This window comes from Chanos chanos, chromosome 5 (assembly GCF_902362185.1).
Source record: "Chanos chanos chromosome 5, fChaCha1.1, whole genome shotgun sequence".
NCBI lineage: Eukaryota > Metazoa > Chordata > Actinopteri > Gonorynchiformes > Chanidae > Chanos > Chanos chanos.
Window position 1 is genome coordinate 40,684,675 of NC_044499.1, and position 18,306 is coordinate 40,702,980.

Genomic DNA, 18,306 nt, shown 5'->3' on the forward strand with positions numbered 1-18,306 from the left:
GGATTGACATAGTACTGTCTAGTTGTCTATTTTTAGGACAAGTAAGTTGAAATAAGAGATGAGAAGTAGCTCTGCCTCTATAATGAAGGTGGTGGTCTTCAGACAATGGCTTTTGTCAAGTGCCTGAGAATCAGTCTATCTACACAGCATTTAATGACTGGTACCTTAAAAACTGTAGCTTATGGCTGACTGCTTCTGGTAGGTTTTGAACTTGCAGTAACCTTTCTCTGACTCTATCAGGATCATAGAGCCTTCGTAGTGATTTTCATATAAATCTTCATATGGGGATTTTAATAAAGATGTTAATAAAAATGTTAAATACTTAATCTTCTTGCTCAATCAAATGACTACTACAACCCCCTCAGTTTGTTCACAGCAGTGGGATCTGCATCCACTACTTTTCCACACACACTGATTCTGCAGCAATCTCTGGCTTGACCATAAAGCTGTGCAGTGAAAATGACCAAGTGAACTCTGCTGAGATAATAGTAAATTTTACACTGCTGTGCTCACTGAACCTAGACCTGCTTAACATTTCCTTTCTGGATATTAATGGCATAGCAAAGGAAACTGTGATATATTATGTAGATTAGCTCTGTAAAGGGGTCATGTTTACAGAACTGCATTGTCAATCTTGGTAAACCTGTTATTCAACCTTGAATTATTTTTAGAAATGAAGAGAGATAAAAAAAGAAACTGAGTGGGGGTGGGGTGGGGGGGGCGACAAGGTGAAGTTCTGTGTGTACCTTGTTTAGGAGAGCAAAGGGCAGGAAAGGACATTGGCAAGTCTCTATGGGGTAAAATTACTTACCACGCAAACAGTTTAGCGAGAGGACTTTTAAGGTGGCTGCACAGCAAACAAGGAACAAGAACAAAAACAACAGTTTCAAGAAACAGGGGGTAGAGGGGGAATAATCAGCAAAACCCCAGATACTACTTGTAGCAATCTATCTATCTATCTATCTATCTATCTATCTATCTATCTATCTATCTATCTATCTATCTATCTATCTATCTATCTATCTATCTATCTATCTATCTATCTATCTACAGCCAGATAGTAGACAATTTAGTACAGTAGCTAATAAGAATTACACATGGCTTGTGCATGCCTTATATGTTTTCACATGAATAATTTTCAATTTCTGTGCTTCTGTTTAACTACAAAACATATACTCACACCTGTCCCCACCCCCAAGGAATCACTGTTTAATGTACAAAAGTCCCTATTAAGAGCACTGAGTGTGTGTAGAAACAGGGAGATCAGTCAAGAGCCTCATTCAGAACTTTGACTGGAGTGAAGAGAAGAGAGGTGCAGGCAGGCTTAAGCAAAGGCTCAGAACAGCCACGGGGTCATTCCATGTGACAGGGGCTTACATTATTCATTATGTCTTAGCTTTTCATTTGTTTGTTTGTTTGTTTTCACAATTAACGAACTTCATTTGTTGGAGGTTTTTTTACATTAAATTGATCTTATCTATAAAATAGGTTTTTATTTTGTAGAGAAACGCTGAAAACTCAGTTACAGGATCTAAATATAACCCTTTTTTTCACTTGATCTCAAATCTGTGACCCGCCACGCATAATCTCCTCAGCTAAATGTTCCCAGAAATATTCAGTAGATGAAAAGTACAATTTTTACATAATTCCATTCCATGTTTATGACATTACCATGGTTCTCTTTTTCCCTCCATCTGTCTACCTGTTTATCAGCATATCTGTATTGTGAGAGAGAGTGACAAAGAGATGCATGATTCAGTGAACTGAAGAGAGGATAATGAGAGGTTCAAGGGAGAGCCTCATTCCTATTTCTCTGCTGTGGAGGAGAAGATCGGAAGTTGGTTCAAAGGTTAAAAGGATTATGAGTAGGAACCTTTTCATTTTGGATTTTTTTGGATGTTGCCTTGAACGCACACACCACCCATGCTGATGAGACTGTAATCCAGGTACAGCAGCAACACACACAGGCGTGTGCACACACACACTCACACATGGGTGTGCACACACACACACACACACAGATACTCACATCACACACCCACATACACTCACCTCTTTCAAACAAACCCAATCCTATTACTCAGGCTTAGACAACTTCACAGAGCATGTCAAAGACCACAGTATGAAAATGGCCACTGTCAGTTAAATAACAGAGAGAAGACATACACTTGTCATTTGCCTTTGAACAGTAATCCATTGTGCTGTCAAATTGTTTCTCATCACTGATTCTTGGGAGTGTGCTCTAGGTATTGTCAAGAGGACTTTCAGAGTATTCATATAATGGAGCTCAATTACAACAATGTTTAGGCATCTTTACTGTGACCTACCTACTGCATGGGTTACTGGATATAATGTCTACCAATTGTAAACACAATATGTTGTTTACTACATGACTGTGTCCATGGTAACTGGATACAGTCACAATTTATTCCAGGAAAAGCAGTCACTCGAAACATAATACACCAATTTTATATCTAAGAAGAATTCAAGTTGATAAATGTCATCACTCAGTCCCCACAGCAATGTTGTCTGGAATTTCAAACGTTACGTTTTCAAAGATGGACAAGACTTCAAATGCAACAACAGCACTAGAACAGAAGCTGACAGGCAGGATATGCGGCCAGGAGAGCAGTGTGGATCTACCACGGCTTTGGGACGTCAAACCTTGTCTAATCCCATTAGAGGAGGGAACAGAGAACACAGACAGCGAAGACAGCACAGGAACTGCACGGAGACCACATACAGCTCAGTCGGAGAACAACGCGCTGTGTGTGATTGTTTTTTATTTGTTTTTACCATGGATTTTCATTAACGTAGAAGACTTTACCAAGACATAAGTCTCAAATTGATTCTGATTGTAATTGAAGAATATGTGTATTAAGTTTAAAAGCACAGGACTGTGCTTATAATATCTATATTCTAAACATAGTATAATAATTAAAATATTTATATTTATTATAATCTTATAATATTTAAATGCATAATGAGTGAAAGTAAACTTGTAGTAAATGTCACTGGTTGGGTGAATTTTCAATTCTAAATGAAAAATTGTTGCCACAATTTCCATACAAATTTCATGCACTTTCAAAGTGCTCAGCTCTTTATCAGTCTGATGCTGCAGAATGTGTCCAATTGTATTTTTTACGATACCCTTTTGTGCTCTGAGTGAGCACTGGAAATTAAAGCATGTCTCCTTGACCATTACGTTGGCTATGGCTGTGATACCAGTTTTCCCTCTAACCAATCACAACGTACAGATCTGTCACGAGGATTTCTCTGCAAAGCTGCTTGGGACCATGGCGACAGTTCTTTGCCAGTTCTCAGCCATGTCTCCTGACTAAGAACACACACACACACACACACACACACACAAACTAGATGAGACACACACTGTGTTTAAAAAAACAATCTATATAAACCAAACCTGAGAAAAATAAAGAATAATGCACCTTAACAATTCTGCTTCGTGTTGCCCTTGAAAGAAATTACATCTACTGCTCCTGTCTCCTACTGCTACTGTTATATATTGTGTATTTAACTGTCATTTAGAAAATAGCTAATACCCTCATACCCAACTAAATTACAAAAAGCTCCATCACCAATAACACCTCTAAGAATATGTCAGTATACCCAGGTACCTGAATGAACAGACCACAAAAGAAACATTTTATCCCATACAGTGCACAGAATTGTGGTCACTGACTTTAGTAATTTGACTAATGTGAAGAGCCATCTTTACACTGAATCTAATACTAGTCTCCTTGCTTGGCCTTCAACAGCTCCATTAGCAGGGAAAACTCACTAAAATAGTCAAGAGTGGCATTTAGAGGCAACTTCTATTAACACCCTGCAAACAAGCAGGCAACCTGCTGCTGCTGCAGATACACGAGTGTTTGAGTCTGTGTTACGGGCCTAGAACAGCTGATCAATACTCAGTCTGTCTTCACATTTATCAATACTGATATCCAGAGAGAACATTGGTGGATCTCTTCATTTCCATCTTGTTTTTATTTCCACCCACATCTATGCAATTCAAACACTCATGCACACACATTACAACTGCATGGTCCTGGGAATCTCTTGCAATCAACTATTTTCGGCTCCACGTTTAGCAAAGCTAAGTGCTTTTAATTTAACATTTAACAACTTAAAAGAAAGAAATTAATTTAAAAATATTAAGCTCCTTTCTGCAAAGGCAGGATATTAGAATTTGCAAGCTTGTGATAGACAAAAATGTGAAGATTTGGCTTAACTCTCTCCGACACACAGACACGGCAAGGTCAGAGGTTTTTTATTTGAGAGGCGGCGTGATAGCACTACTACAGTTCAGACAGGACCCTTATCTCCACACTCCAGGCCTTGCCGGTGCACACAAGCGCTGGACTGGCCCGAGACAGAACACCCACACACATAAATTCATTCTTTATAAGGTTCTAGTCATCTCCTCGTAACTGGGCATACTATAATGACAATTAGCATTGAGGTGTAAAGTCAAAGGCTCAGACATTGAATCTTTGGAAAAACCCAATTTAGACCCTTTAGGAGTGCTCAGATGGTTTGGTTTGAAGAATGGGTGGACAATTTCTTCACAATGAGAATTACATGAAGAGCTGATTTGCCAGAATGTCTGAGGTTCTTCTTCAAAGCTCTCCAGCTCTGTCATTTTTGTTTCTTCACTACCACACATCAAGTTTGATTATGTAAATTAATCATCTTATCACCAGGCAAGAAAAACATGAAGGACCCAACATCCACACAAAAAGAATGAAGGTGTTGGTTTGAGCATGTCAAAAACCTACACCTTAAGTGTACAAATGCACCTTTAAAAAATGCTTCCTGATATGACATCTTTCTACTCCAAAAATTACATTTGAATGCTCTGGAATAAAAAACTGCCGTCTTGCTCTCTAGGAACGTACATACACTGCCTTTTTGTTCCTTCACACAAGAGATCATTTAACATGTCAACACCCTCTCACAAGCACCTACAAATACATGATTGCCATCCAGCGTGCAAAGCTGGTAATGCACTCAAACAGACATCACAGGAACACCAACTCACACCAACACATTACAAGAAATTTCTCAACAATGATTCACAATCATATACCCCAAATCCTAGTGAATCACAAATTACCATTTCAAGGAATTTCATGATTTTACTCAAATGGTCTGATTTTTAGTAGTTTGGCCTCAATCTTTATTCCTAACATTCTGTGTTCGTCAGTAAAGTAACAAACTTCCATCTGATGGCATATGGGGCATCTCCAAATTTTTTAGCTTTGTAACACCAATCCCAAAGGAATAATCACAGGACAGTTGATTGTTTTATTTGTATTTTATTAGGACTGAAAAGGGGGTGGTCAGGGAAACATGGAGGTTCACTTCTTTGTCTCCTCCTCCTTGGACAAAGTCTTAATGATCTCCTCTTTCTTAGCCTGCAGGCGCTCCTCACGGCGCTTGCGGGCCTCCCTGGTCTTAGAGCGACGTGCCTCTGCCTGGTCACTGTGGACAGACACATACAGCAGCAATCAGACACAATCCACAAAGCATTAACATCTGCTCCCTTATGTCACCACTCAACCACTACTGTAGGATTTGTTCAGTCTATTTTATTCATGAATCAGTTATAACCTTTGCCCCTCCTACAACTCTGTAGTAATCCAGTACTGTTTTTCCTCTAAACCCCGTCATTCATCTCAAGAATTTTTTTAAGATGGATACAAAACTTTATATACTTGCTATCATATGCTCCAATTCTAATTCAGACCCTGTTTTTAAATCTACCACTACTCTGACCCATGAAAACTGAATTCAGTCACATTTCAATCACATTTAATATAAACCTGAAACTTGATACAAAAATCTACGCAATTTGGGGGGATCTTGTCTTGACTTACGCTAGGAGCTTCTTGCGAGCCTTGTCAGCCTTCAGTTTGTGGATGTGCTCCATGAGGATACGCTTGTTCTTGAACACATTACCCTTGGCCCTAAGGTACAGACTGTGGTACCTGGAGGAGAGGACCAAAAAGCCAGTTTCAAACTTAATCCTACCCAACACTGGGCACAGTTAACAATACAAAGCATCACAAATCAAGTATTCTCACTTTCTCGTTCCTCTGTACATTATCCAATGGGCCATTTGAGTCTAGTTATGAAGACCAACACTATGTTTCTTAAACATAAAATCAAAATTGAAGCAAAAATCTAAATCTAGAGATATAAATGACAATATTCTTAAACTGAAATTGCAAAAACAAAGCAAATTCTATGCACTGGAGTCAGATGTAACACTTGACAAGCAACAATTCCTCTCAAATTAATGAAGTATTCAGTTAATGTATTATAGTGGCACTCACATGTGCCTGTCGATCTTCTTGGATTCCCTGTAACGACGCAGCAGACGGCGCAGGATTCTCATACGACGCATCCAGCACAGCTTCTCAGGCATACGGGCATTAGCTGTACCCTTCCTCTTACCTGCACAGGGAGGCAATGAGTATCAAATGTTTTCAATGTTCATCAAGTGTCACAACAAGACTACATTTTTAACTACTGTGATTATTGTTGTTAAACACTTTCGCAGTGTAATTGCTGTACTGATGGTTGGATGTCAGCTCAGACCTACCGACACCCATGTGCCGGCCCTTGCGACGTGCAAGTGTGTTCTTGCGGCAGCGGGCACGGGAGTGCACGGTGACGGGTTTCTTGATAATAAGACCATCCTTCACCAGCTTGCGGATTTGCTGGCCTGTAAGGAAGAGAAGGCAGAAAAGTAAGTCTGGATTGTTGACAAGTCTACATATGATAAAACCTAGCACTGAAAGATCACTGCCCTGCACAATGATATGGCGAATTAACGGTCAGGCTTCGTAGAAAATACATATAGACATTGTGACTACAAACTTACGGGAATTGGCATTGGCGATCTCATTGGTTTCGTTTGGGTCAAGCCAGACCTTCTTCTTGCCACAGCGCAAGACACTGGAGGCCAAGCGCTTCTGGAGCCTGAGCATGCTGCGATGAGAAAATCAGACGAGACAACTTTTAATTACTTGATACTGGCTAATACTGACACGGTCATCCGCCAACACTAGATTTGAGTTTTGCGTTTAAACTTGTTAAAATCGACAAAACTGTTAAACGAAGTGTAATACTTTCATTGGATTTACAGTGCGCACGGCGATTTCTAGTTCGGAACAAATGCTGGCAGTGAGCAGTAGTTGCTTCCAGTAGTATGCATCCCTCTAACAGTTCTTGGAGTGAACACTTTTACCATTCCTAATTATTAGCGGTTAAAACAAAGTGGCCATCAAGCTCACATCTGAGGAGACACAGCTCGCAAGCGAGGCCCGATGCCACTAGCCAGCTAACATTAGCATTTTTAGGAAGAAGCCACGAGAGCGACTTAGCCGAATGTGCTAAACTAGCTAATGTAATCACGTTGCGATGTTTAAGTTTTATGCAAGTCCAAGATAAACGTCTCTACGTTTCAGTAATTAAAGAATACCATTTTCCAGGAACTGCAAAACTAATACGGCTTGATATTTTAGGGAGAAATCTTCATTCGTCAAAAACGTGGGCCGTATTACAACTTCAACTCCCGTCTTCACCACTAAGGCCTACACGTTTTGAAATAAATATGGTAAACAACAACCATTTGTTTGAAATTTACTATGTATTTATGATTAAATTAGTATCCCTAAGTTGTTAATTAAAATATATGAAGAGCATAAGCGACAGTGGACACTTATTTTCGACTATTTTAATCATTTTCTGTGCGAGCACGGCTTCAGCTCTTACCTCATGGCTGCTGATCTTTGAGAGAAAGGAAAGAATCGAGGGTTTGGGGGACGCTACCATCATAAGGGATATGAACATTATACAAAGCAGAGAGACGTATAGTTGATAAAGAATTCATTTCAGTTTCGAGAATCTTGCTAAAGCTTTTTGCTAAACAACAATGTACGTGTATACTGTAGTGATTTTCGAAGATGAAAAAATTATATTAAACCTCTCAATCTGAAGAAATAAAGCGATATGTTAAAGAGACCCCTATACAATGGTACGCTCCAATTCCATGTTGCCTCTTTGCATTATGGGACTTGTTTAAGTCACCAGTAGATGGCAGTGATAGTGACGCTTCGACAATGAGTTTGGTATGTACAAGTGTACAAATTGCTCATCCGATCATGTTGAACAGGTATTGTGCTTACTGTAGCTCATTCATCGATTACTATATCTCTAACAATGCTCAAATAATGTTATCTTTTTATATTTGTTTTTATGGACATAGAATTCTTAGCTGCGGATAATTAATACACAGTGAGCTAACTGTGCTCATATTTTCATGACACGTACATGTCACGTCCACTCCTGGTATCCATGAGGGCTTACCAGACTAACGTTAAAGAAATGTCCAGTCAGTCAAAACACATTTTGTCCTGTAATTTTATTACTACACACAACTGATCATTTGGCGTAAATTATAATGACATCACAGCACACCATTTTAAATCCTTTATGCTAGCACTGGCTTTTATAGCTGCATTTCAGTATCATATAAATCCAGATACTTGGTGTTAACTTATTCCAATATCAAAGATACACTAAGCAGTGTAAACATAGAAAAGATTCAGTTATAGATGGACATATTCAAGTTTATCGAGTTCAGTAAAAGATGGACATATTCAAGTTTATAAATACAAATTGTAGCAGAAACCTAAAAAGGCTATTTTCCTTCCTACTCTGTTTAATGTTGTATGTATCTTATGTATCTTTGTTGGTCTTTCTGCATTTATGTCATTCATGCTGCTATGTAACAAAACCTACTGGTATTAATAAAAACATTTAAAAAAAAAAAAAAAAGAATCTTAATTGGTTCATTTCCACATATGTTTCAAACTAAACGTGTGTTAGGGGAGGGGCAGTACGGAAGTCTTATGATGACATTTTAAAAATTGTTGATTGCTGAATATTCTAGTTTGGTGAATTAAATTTGGATTAATTATGACATAACAGTACTGTATATGATTAGTACAGAGATACAGTCAATTGGAGCACCTGCTGGGAACCCCACTAAGACCTCTGACCAACATGGGTCTGCTGGTGCTTTCTGAAGTTACTAGAGTGGCTGAATCGCTTGCCACACTGACTACAGCAGTAGGGTCTCTCTCCAGTGTGGTATCGCTGATGGATCTTTAGGTAGCCAGATTGACTAAAGCGTTTCCCACAGACAGTGCAGCAATACGGTTTCTCTCCTGTGTGAACCCTCTTGTGCTTCTTGAAGTCCCCTGCATGGCTAAAGCTTCTGCCGCAGAGACCACAGCAGAATCGCTTTTCTTTGTGGAGTCGAGGGAGGAAGCGGAGCCCTCCTGCACTACAGAAGCTCTTTCTGTACAACAAACCATTCGGATGCTCATCAAGTCTGTGGTTCCTACCCTCTAAAGCTGAACTAATGTTAACATCCTCAATCATGAACCCTTCTTTTTGGTTATTTTGGCTGGTCTGATAGTATAACAGTCCTGAGCTTGAAAGCAGAGGTGGTATTGCGAGTTCAGTCATGTCGCTATTAGTGCTGGAACCTTCCGTGTCACACAGAGGTCTCTGGGAGGCATATACCTCATACTCATCTGTTCCGACCTCAGTTTTGATCTCTTTGATATTTAGGCAGGTCTCATTGGTCAGAGGAGACCCAGCATTTGAAGAACTGACAAACTGAGCTAAAGAGTCTGAATCCATATTGTTGGTGGCTTGGCAATGACCAAGTCTTGATGCAGTCACACTCTGGGAAGATACTAAATCATGTTCCTCTTTAAACATGTCCTGCCCAGTTCTGAGATCTGACTCAGATCTAACATGCTGCTCTTTGTTGTCTGTGCTCCTCTGCTTTTGTTGAGAAACTTCTGGTCTCTCAACAGTTTCCGTGGCTCTGAAACTAACTGCTAGATGAACTGAGTCCAGAACACTGTCATTTCTTGGACACTGAGGACGAGAACGAGCAGAAAGAGACACGCCTGTGAATAGTATATCATTGATGTCCGCTGAAGGACATTCATCTTCAGAATGCTGCCTAAGGTCTGTGTCTTGCTGGGAGGTGTTCAGCTCCTGTGTGCAGTACACAGGATCCATTTGAGTCCTGTTAATAGCATCTGGGCAGCAACTGGCAGCTTGGTCCACTCCTACAGATAAGAGCATGATTGCATTAAGTTTCATTAAATGTACACTGAACAGCAGTTGGCTACAATTAGACGACCACCAGGTGATTTAAATGACTAGTCGGCGTGGAAAAAAGTTCTTAAAAACCAATTTTGTTATATGTTACTTCTATGCTCACCAGAGCATTCTTTTCTCTGCTTATCCTGTAGCTCTTGCAGTCTCCGTTTAAGCCTCTCGTTTTCTCTCTGTGTCCGGGCAGCTTTCTCTTGATACTCCGATACCGTCTCTTTAACCACTTCCAGTACCTCATGTACCGCGACCGTCAGCAGTTTGGCCACTCGGGCGTTCAAACGGTCCAGCTTAGACATTCTAAAATACGATACCATGGACGTTTAGATCATATGAACAAGCATTGGACGGCGTCACATAAAGAAGTGAGGTTAATCAAGAGTATGCAATTACTTCTCCCTACCCCCACAACATCCAACCTAAACACCCTAACTGTACGGATATTGTGTATGTAAAAAAGAAAAAGAATTATACACTGTATAATATACTGTTTAGCAAGGGCGTAATGTTTATGCATAGACACAACACTTTTGTACCTTGCTGCTTCGATCTCGACTCCTCGCGGTCTTCCTCTTTTGATAGTTATCCTACACAACAGTGATTTATCAAGCTATGGAAATCACTGTTCGAAGACATCAACAGATAAGCTACGAATGACAAATACTATGCTATGATATCGCAAGTTATAGTTTCTGACGTCCAAACCAAATAAGTTTACCAGCATCAGCACCATCCTCTATATTTTAATCTACTGTTGCTCAGGTCTAACTAAACTGATAGTGTCAGCCTGATTCCATCCCTTATAACACAAAAATTCATTAACTCGCAAACATTTGCAACCCCCTCAATAGCACCGGAAGCTTGACGGAAATAAGTGTTGTAAGATTGTTCCTACACCTTACAGCGCCATCTCTTGGATGGAAGAAAAGAAGCCGACGTTTCAACAAAACACGAGCATGAACAGCTAGTTCCTCATCCCTTTATTTTTCTGAAGAGCATGCAAATGAAACGACTGTGCTGATCAAGTGAACTAATATACAGTGTTGATGTTCATGTGATGTTGTACATATAAATATATTATATTAGCAAAATGCATATATTAAAATTTCAACAAAAGCAGATTGTATATAGTCAATCAGTTCAATAAATTTGCAATATCAGTTTGCATCATGTCTTTACATAAAGCCATTTAAATTACACTCAGTCACAACGTTCATTTTAGGGTCACATGCCTATGTCACAAAGGGGAAAAGGGAAACCATAAGGATTAAGAAGTGAAAAAGCCATTGTTCACTCAAATGATATTCTTGAAAGTAAACTTCAGCTAAAACCTGAGGAAGATACACAAAACAAGATTTTACAAAAAGTAATGAAATAATGCTTTGACATATATCTTGGCATCTGGGTAAACATTATACAAGTAATTTTCTTTCCCTGTCAAACAAGTCAAATCATACATATTCCCAAACAAGGTCAAACACACAGCATACGACAGTCTTCAAGGCTCGCTTTCCAGTGTAGTCTCATCAAACAAGCTAAGGAGGTTCTTTGGTTCAAAGCTGGTCCTGGCAAAAGGTTCAGGTCTGATCCAGCTCTGTTTCGAGCCCGAAGAGTTCAGACGGCAGTGATGATCCAGGGATTGACTGCACTGGGCAGAACCTCTTGGAGACCCACATAGTGATCCAGTGTGTAGTGGGCTTAAATTTGGCGTTCCTGTTAGTGTATGTCTGGAACCATTGGAGTGAATACTAGAGGGCGTGTCTAGGAGGCTATGTGTGTGTGTAGGTGTGAGTGAGGGACTGAGGTAAGGATGTGTGTTAGAGTCTGGAAGTGGAGTGGAGGTACTTCCCACAGATAACCTGGATTGGATTCTTTTGAAGAGGAGAGGAAAAAAAAAAAGACACCACAGCATACAGAAAGAGGTGAGATGTTTATACCATGGGAATTCATTTAAAAGTCAATTTAACAATGCAAGGTTTTCCTGATCTGTGTAAATTCTTTCTATATGTACTGCTCTCACAACAGTCTTAAATGTATAATGACGTGTACAGGTTCCAGACCCACTTCACTATCTTTTGCATACCTGTGAGAGAAGGTGGGCGAGTGTTCGGGCACCAGGATCTCCGGCAGGAACACTGGGTCATCACTTGGGCTACCTGACTCTGACTGCAAGATGCTGGGGTACAGGGTGCTCATTTCTCCATCTCTCTCCCAACTGTCTCTGGGGGGCGTGCAAGGTGGCAGAGGTGTGTGGTCGGGGACAAATGGGAGATTTAGGTAAGAGAGGAGTTTCCACCCTGCTGATAATAAGGACTGAGGACCACAGGATAATAAGAACTGGAAGAAGAAAAGAAGGAAAGCGGAACAATTCAAAATACTTTTGCACAATCAAGACCGTATGTTTGACACACACTCACAGGTGTTTGCTGCGAGTTTACCTGGCAAAGATTTAATAAGGACAGCAAACTTTCACGTAGGTAGAGGGAAACTTGCCGTCTCCATCGGTGTTTCTGAACAGAGGGCAGAGCCAAGAGCTCCTCTACTGTAGCTCTGTCTCTGGGTTCTGGAGCCAGCATCAGCCTCAATACACACTGCAGTTCAGTTGAGAGGGCTGCAACATAATCGCTCATTAATATCTACAGTAATAATCTCACATAAAGACATCAACTTGGGGAAGGAACAGATCGCTGTGTCTGAATAATAAGTACCATTGGTGAATTCTGTGGGAAGGTAACCTTGTCTGAGTTGTTGCCAACCCTCTCCTCCTTTAGGGACCTCCATATTACAAGCCACTTCCAGGATAGATACACCCAAACTGCACAACAAAATTACAATTTTTATCTCTCACGTATATTATTGTTGTTAAACTTTTAAAATAAAATGTTTTTTTTTTACTATTTCCATAAGTAATGAGAGGTCTAGGGAAGAATTTTACCTGAACACATCAGCAGCAGGTCCATATTCCCCCTTCAATAGCTCAGGTGCCATATACCTAGGGTCTCCTTCTTGCACATCCTGGTTCTCTTTCTCTATCCCCTTCTCTCCCTCAGTCCCTTCCTTGCTACTCTCAGAAGACAACTCCATCAGAAGACCAAAGTCACCAAGTTTGAGACGTCCTGAGCGTGTAAGGAACACATTAGCTGGTTTGAGGTCCAGGTGTGCGAATCCACGGCTGTGTAAGTGCCTCAGAGCAGACAGAAGATCACACAGGTACGTCCATGCAGAAGATTCATCTAAGAAAACATCATAAAACTCACTGACACCGCTGAAGAATTTACAAAAGCAGAATAGTATTTTATTACTGGTAAACCAATTGCTTCTAAGAAGCAGGCCAGTAGTGCCTAAACAAGAGGTGACAGTGATAGTATTGGAAAATGTAAACAAATAAGATACCTGGCTTAAGATCAAAATCAAACATTTACAGGTGTTGTTTGTATTGAAAAGCTTCAGGATGAAAGTGAAGGAGTCTACTTGCAGTAAATGACCATAACAGTGCAAGCAAAGACGAGAGAGAGGATCACAGTGTATTCAATAGGCCCCAAAAGACTGCTCTTTAGCATTCAGCTGAAGTAACAATTATAATAGTATAGGCCTATATTAATAATAGAAAGGGAGAGATGGATAGATAGATAAAGAGAGAGACACTATATACCTGGATAAGGAGGCTGCGTCTCAACATGCAGAAGCAGACTGGTACAACAGAGCTCTGTTTGAATGTAGAGGCGTCCTCCTTCCTCCCAGGCAGCTACAAAATCCAGTATGTGAGGGTGAGGGCATAGACGCTCATGATTCCTTGCCTCCCTCACACTCCGAGCGCGCTCTCCATTACCACGGAAACGCTGCACAGAGCGTTTCACAGCGTACTGATGTCCATCCAAATGGCTCATCACCTGCAAGAGAGTATAAGAAAGACTGCATCACAGTAAAGCTATGAGATTTTCCACAAGGAAGGGCAAAAATTCTACAACAGCGCTGAAAAGGTTATACAGATATTCCAAATTTTAGGTGAATAAGGAATCCAGATGATAGTTGTAACTACAAACTAAATTATTGGTGGGGTTCTCACGTTTTTGTTAAACATAATCAAACTACATCAAACAAGCTGTGGTCCTACACTTATTAGATGAGGCTGCAATGGTCAATACAGTGAGTGATAAGCCGATGCAGCAACCCTACCATTACCCAGAATAATTCCAAACCAGATATACATCTCACCTTGTACACTTCTCCAAAGGAGCCCCTCCCAATCAGGCCTAGGTTGGTGAAACACTGACTAAAGAAGGACTGTGGCAGTCTGGGATCATACAAAGAATGTGGTGGAGGGTTCTTGATTAGGGACTGTGACAGTGGGGTCCAGGGAGATGAGGGGCGCTGAGGGAACACTCGACTGAACGGGGGACATCCTTTGGAAGGGGGACGTGGGGGTAAGGAGTGAGATAGAGGTCTTGGAGGGGAGAGAGATGATGAAGAGTTGGATGAAGAAAAAGGGAGGCGTCGTTTTTTAAGGGAGAAAGACTGCTGGGCATGGTCAAAGTGGACAGGTACAGGAAGGGGAGTTGTGGCAATTTTATCCTGGCAAACTGACATGGCATTAATTGTATTGCTCTGGTAAATGTAAGGGATGATGGTGTTAGTTGTATGTGTCAAAAAGGCAGTATGAGCAGTTTCTGGAAAGAATGTACAACAGAACTGGACAAAAAGGTTTGAGGGACAACTCCAAGCAATCTGGTTGGAAGTCCTACCAGTCCTTTTCTGAATGTACAACCAAACCTGTGGGTGAAAAGACAGATGTCTTGTTTTGACCAAAAGAAACACACAAACAAAAATACAGGCTCTCGCACACACAATTCTTCGTCAACGTTAGCCTAAAGCTGTTAAGCTCAAAACGTCGTACACACTCACATAAACATGAAATAATCGCAGGAAATTTTGTTAGCTGAGAAAAATAATATACATATATTAAGAGCAGTAATTATATAACCCAATGCTAATAAAGTAGGTCAAAATGCTGTATTCAGTCAGTAAGTTATTTTGAATCTCTATTACATAAACTGACATTTACATAGCGAAATATTACAATTATAAAGTACTTACCTGAGAGGGGGTAAGCACGCCAAACGTAAGAAAATATTAACAGTACATCATATCTAGCCTGCCACTCAAAAGTTAAGTAATGTTGCCCTTGACACTTTTAACAAGCGCTACAACCTCGCAACTGGTTCTGTCATACAGCTCGTTTGCTAAAATAATTTGCTAATACTGTTCATAAGCTTAACACATGTAGTACAAACTATATGACCCTCACGTTACAGTTCTAGTGTCATTTACTTTGACAGTATACAATATGCTGTCTATAAAGTTGCAGTTAAATGAACTTTATCGGTAGTATAAACTAACACACTAACGTAACGACTAAGCTAACTTACTAACGTTAACTTGTGTGCTACCTTCAATGCTCGCGCCGCATATTTCTTTCAAAATATCCGCCACGCGCCAAAACGTAAAGAAGCTCACGGCGATGGACAGGACGTTTGCGCTGTTCGCTATGCACTCTGGGATTTTGGAGGAGTAAGGCGGCGAGTGGTGCATTCAACCTCAGAAATGGTTAGTGATTAAGAAAGCGTTTGTGTTCAGCCTCAGATATTGACTTTTGTCGGATTTGTTTGGGTGTTGGTGATCTTTGAGTAATTATACTCCCACATTTAGTTTAAATTTGTGCTTTCAAAAACTGTGACTATTCTCAAGAGTTTGTTGAAAGCTGTTGCCAAGCTACTTTGCTAGCAAGGTGGCTTGCTAGCTAGCTAGGTAGCTTTGCAGTTCACCTCTTGCACCCCTCTTGGGAAACATTTCTTGTGTAATTTATTGTTCGTCCACTTGTGTGTTACACGTTTATTAAGTTTATTTAAACCGTATGTGATTGATTCTTTGGCAGATAAGTAGCTACTCGTATTGCAGCTACTGTGCCAGCTAATGTCAGTGTCAATAAAACTTGCACACTACGACTAAACGGCATGCTTGTGATAAAGCGTTAAGTATGAAATGAGATTTAAATAATTACTCCCCAACATCCTTGTGTGACAGTTTTCATTTCAGAGTCATTAAAATTGACCGTTGTTTTGAAAGCGCAGAGTTGTTTGTTAAAAATAATTTAATGATGTAACACGAAGCTGCGATTTCTGGTTATCAGGTTGCGTGCTTACTGAGCAGTTGTCAAAATAGTTAGCTCTTCAGTTTAAAGACGCTTTAATACTCTGGAAACACGACAGTTATGTTGACCCATGTCATTTACCTTTCCAGGACGTGTTTTTAATGATAAGGCGTCAAAAGACAACAATCTTCACTGACGCAAAAGAGTCCACCACAGTGCATGAGTTGAAGCGCATAGTTGAGGGAATTTTGAAGAGACCGCCGGAGGAACAAAGGCTTTTCAAGGTATTCAGAGAGACTGAGCTATGAATCTATAAAAATATTTTACATAGAATTCCTTTTGTAATATTTACAAAGACTATAGTGTTTAGTACCACTTGTGTATTATTTTAATGTTAGTGTCTGTCTGATACTCTTAAAGGATGACCAGTTGCTAGAGGATAGCAAAACTCTGGGAGACTGCGGTTTCACCAGCCAGACAGCAAGACCACAGGCCCCAGCTACAGTAGGACTAGCCCTCCGCATCGGCGGTGCGTCGCAGTATATTAACTACCTAACTATTGCATTGTCTTTCTTGTCACCTAAGTGGCATCATTTTCATTTTGTAGTGAACCTGTGACAAATATGTGCCAATTACCAACATGTATGTGTCTTCTGTTACACGTCAGCCATTTTGCAAACAGTTCTAGCTTGTGTAGATGTGTTGTGCATACCATTCCCTGTTAACACAATGACTCTTTCTTATTCTCTCAGATGATGCATTTGAGCCCCTCCATGTGGAGCCCTTCTCCAGCCCACCTGAGCTCCCTGATGTCATGAAGCCCCAAGACTCTGGCAGCACAACCAACGAACAGTCAGTGCAGTGAGACAGAGGAAAAAAAGTGATGATTGGAACAGCTGCATCATGATATTCTTGAAGAGATAAAGGAGTTTGGATATAAGAAACCAAAATGGGCATACTAGTCATGTCACCCTCTATTGAACTGAGCTACTACTCTCCAGTATGTCCAGAAATGCGTACACAAAGAAAACGATTAATGTTGTTATGTAATTTACCTTCTCACCTGGACTGACATGCACATTTTGATCTCATACTCACTGTTTCTGTGACTTCATTTTGGACACATATTTGTGTCTGTCTTATTTTTCTGTATAAATGGCAAAGAATTTGAGAGTGTTTGGAGATTGATCACTCTCGTTTATATCACTATGAAGTGGGACTGGGTAAAGGTTTTTAACATAAAGTGGACACACAGTTTAAATGGGGAAGGTGATATAAACTCAAATTACAAGGAGATTAAAACTCATGTATGAATTTTAAAGTTATCAGCACAGCAGTCTTACACCCACCAGAAACTTTCATTATCTGAGGAGGACAACTATGATATTTTCCCATGTTTAGGTTATGAGTCCATGTTTTACCCCATACCTCAGATTGATCCATAGTGCATTATTTAACTTATTTAGAAAACAAACCTCTTTTAGTCAATTATACTATTAAATCATAATTTTGCATAATTTGAGATTTTTTTTGTTTGAATTTTTCTCTGTGTTGTGTGACATTTCTAACTATATCTCACGTTGGACTACCTTGCCAATGTATTTAATTCTTGAGTGTCAGTTAACCTCTGACAACATATCTAATCTTGACAGGATTTCAGCATCACATAAGAGAGACAACCAGCTAACTGCATGTTTGGGAAATAATGCCATCAAAAATGTTGGCTATCGTTGTTTGTGATGGCTACATTTTCTAAACAAGAGAAATGACTATCCTGACCACATGAGCTAACCAAGTATTTTAACTCATATTTTGCCATCATTTGGGAATTTGGTTTCCCTGAACAAAAATGTTGTTTGTTTAGTTGTGATGTGAAAATAAGACGGAGTCTTATCGTCTGTAGATCATCTATGCATCGATACGATACACGA

The 18,306-nt window shown here is 40.0% G+C and overlaps 3 protein-coding genes across 3 annotated transcripts; 1 reads left to right on the plus strand and 2 right to left on the minus strand.

Annotated features, from left to right (window-relative positions):
• Window positions 1-5,323: 5,323 nt before the first annotated feature.
• Window positions 5,324-7,824, minus strand: LOC115811139 (60S ribosomal protein L19). Its single transcript, XM_030773223.1, has 6 exons — window positions 7,804-7,824; window positions 6,911-7,017; window positions 6,629-6,751; window positions 6,360-6,480; window positions 5,901-6,011; window positions 5,324-5,505 (listed from the first exon to the last, which is right to left on the minus strand). The coding sequence occupies exons 1-6, from the start codon at window positions 7,806-7,808 to the stop codon at window positions 5,382-5,384; spliced, it is 591 nt and encodes a 196-aa protein (XP_030629083.1). The 5' UTR covers window positions 7,809-7,824; the 3' UTR covers window positions 5,324-5,381.
• A 3,901-nt stretch (window positions 7,825-11,725) lies between these two features.
• pkmyt1 (protein kinase, membrane associated tyrosine/threonine 1) lies at window positions 11,726-14,814 on the minus strand. Its single transcript, XM_030775018.1, has 7 exons — window positions 14,443-14,814; window positions 13,880-14,117; window positions 13,163-13,460; window positions 12,936-13,042; window positions 12,666-12,838; window positions 12,311-12,540; window positions 11,726-12,098 (listed from the first exon to the last, which is right to left on the minus strand). The coding sequence occupies exons 1-7, from the start codon at window positions 14,812-14,814 to the stop codon at window positions 11,726-11,728; spliced, it is 1,791 nt and encodes a 596-aa protein (XP_030630878.1).
• Window positions 14,815-15,788: 974 nt separating this feature from the next.
• Window positions 15,789-17,876, plus strand: LOC115811856 (elongin-B). Its single transcript, XM_030774250.1, has 4 exons — window positions 15,789-15,831; window positions 16,525-16,659; window positions 16,796-16,904; window positions 17,128-17,876. Exons 1-4 carry the CDS (start codon window positions 15,829-15,831, stop codon window positions 17,238-17,240), a joined length of 360 nt encoding a protein of 119 aa, XP_030630110.1. The 5' UTR covers window positions 15,789-15,828; the 3' UTR covers window positions 17,241-17,876.
• The last annotated feature ends 430 nt before the right edge of the window (window positions 17,877-18,306 follow it).

Coding starts and splice junctions, on each gene's coding strand:
- LOC115811139 (XM_030773223.1), bottom strand. Junction 6,481..6,628: donor GGGCCGGCACATGGGTGTCG/GTAGGTCTGAGC, acceptor CTCCCTGTGCAG/GTAAGAGGAAGGGTACAGCT. Junction 6,012..6,359: donor AAGAAGATCGACAGGCACAT/GTGAGTGCCACT, acceptor CCTCTCCTCCAG/GTACCACAGTCTGTACCTTA.
- pkmyt1 (XM_030775018.1), bottom strand. CDS start 14,814: ATGTCAGTTTGCCAGGATAAAATTGCCACAACTCCCCTTCCTGTACCT. Junction 13,461..13,879: donor GACGCAGCCTCCTTATCCAG/GTATATAGTGTC, acceptor ATGTTTTCTTAG/ATGAATCTTCTGCATGGACG. Junction 12,099..12,310: donor TCGCCCACCTTCTCTCACAG/GTATGCAAAAGA, acceptor CCTCTTCAAAAG/AATCCAATCCAGGTTATCTG.
- LOC115811856 (XM_030774250.1), top strand. Junction 16,660..16,795: donor AGGAACAAAGGCTTTTCAAG/GTATTCAGAGAG, acceptor ATACTCTTAAAG/GATGACCAGTTGCTAGAGGA. Junction 16,905..17,127: donor ACTAGCCCTCCGCATCGGCG/GTGCGTCGCAGT, acceptor TTATTCTCTCAG/ATGATGCATTTGAGCCCCTC.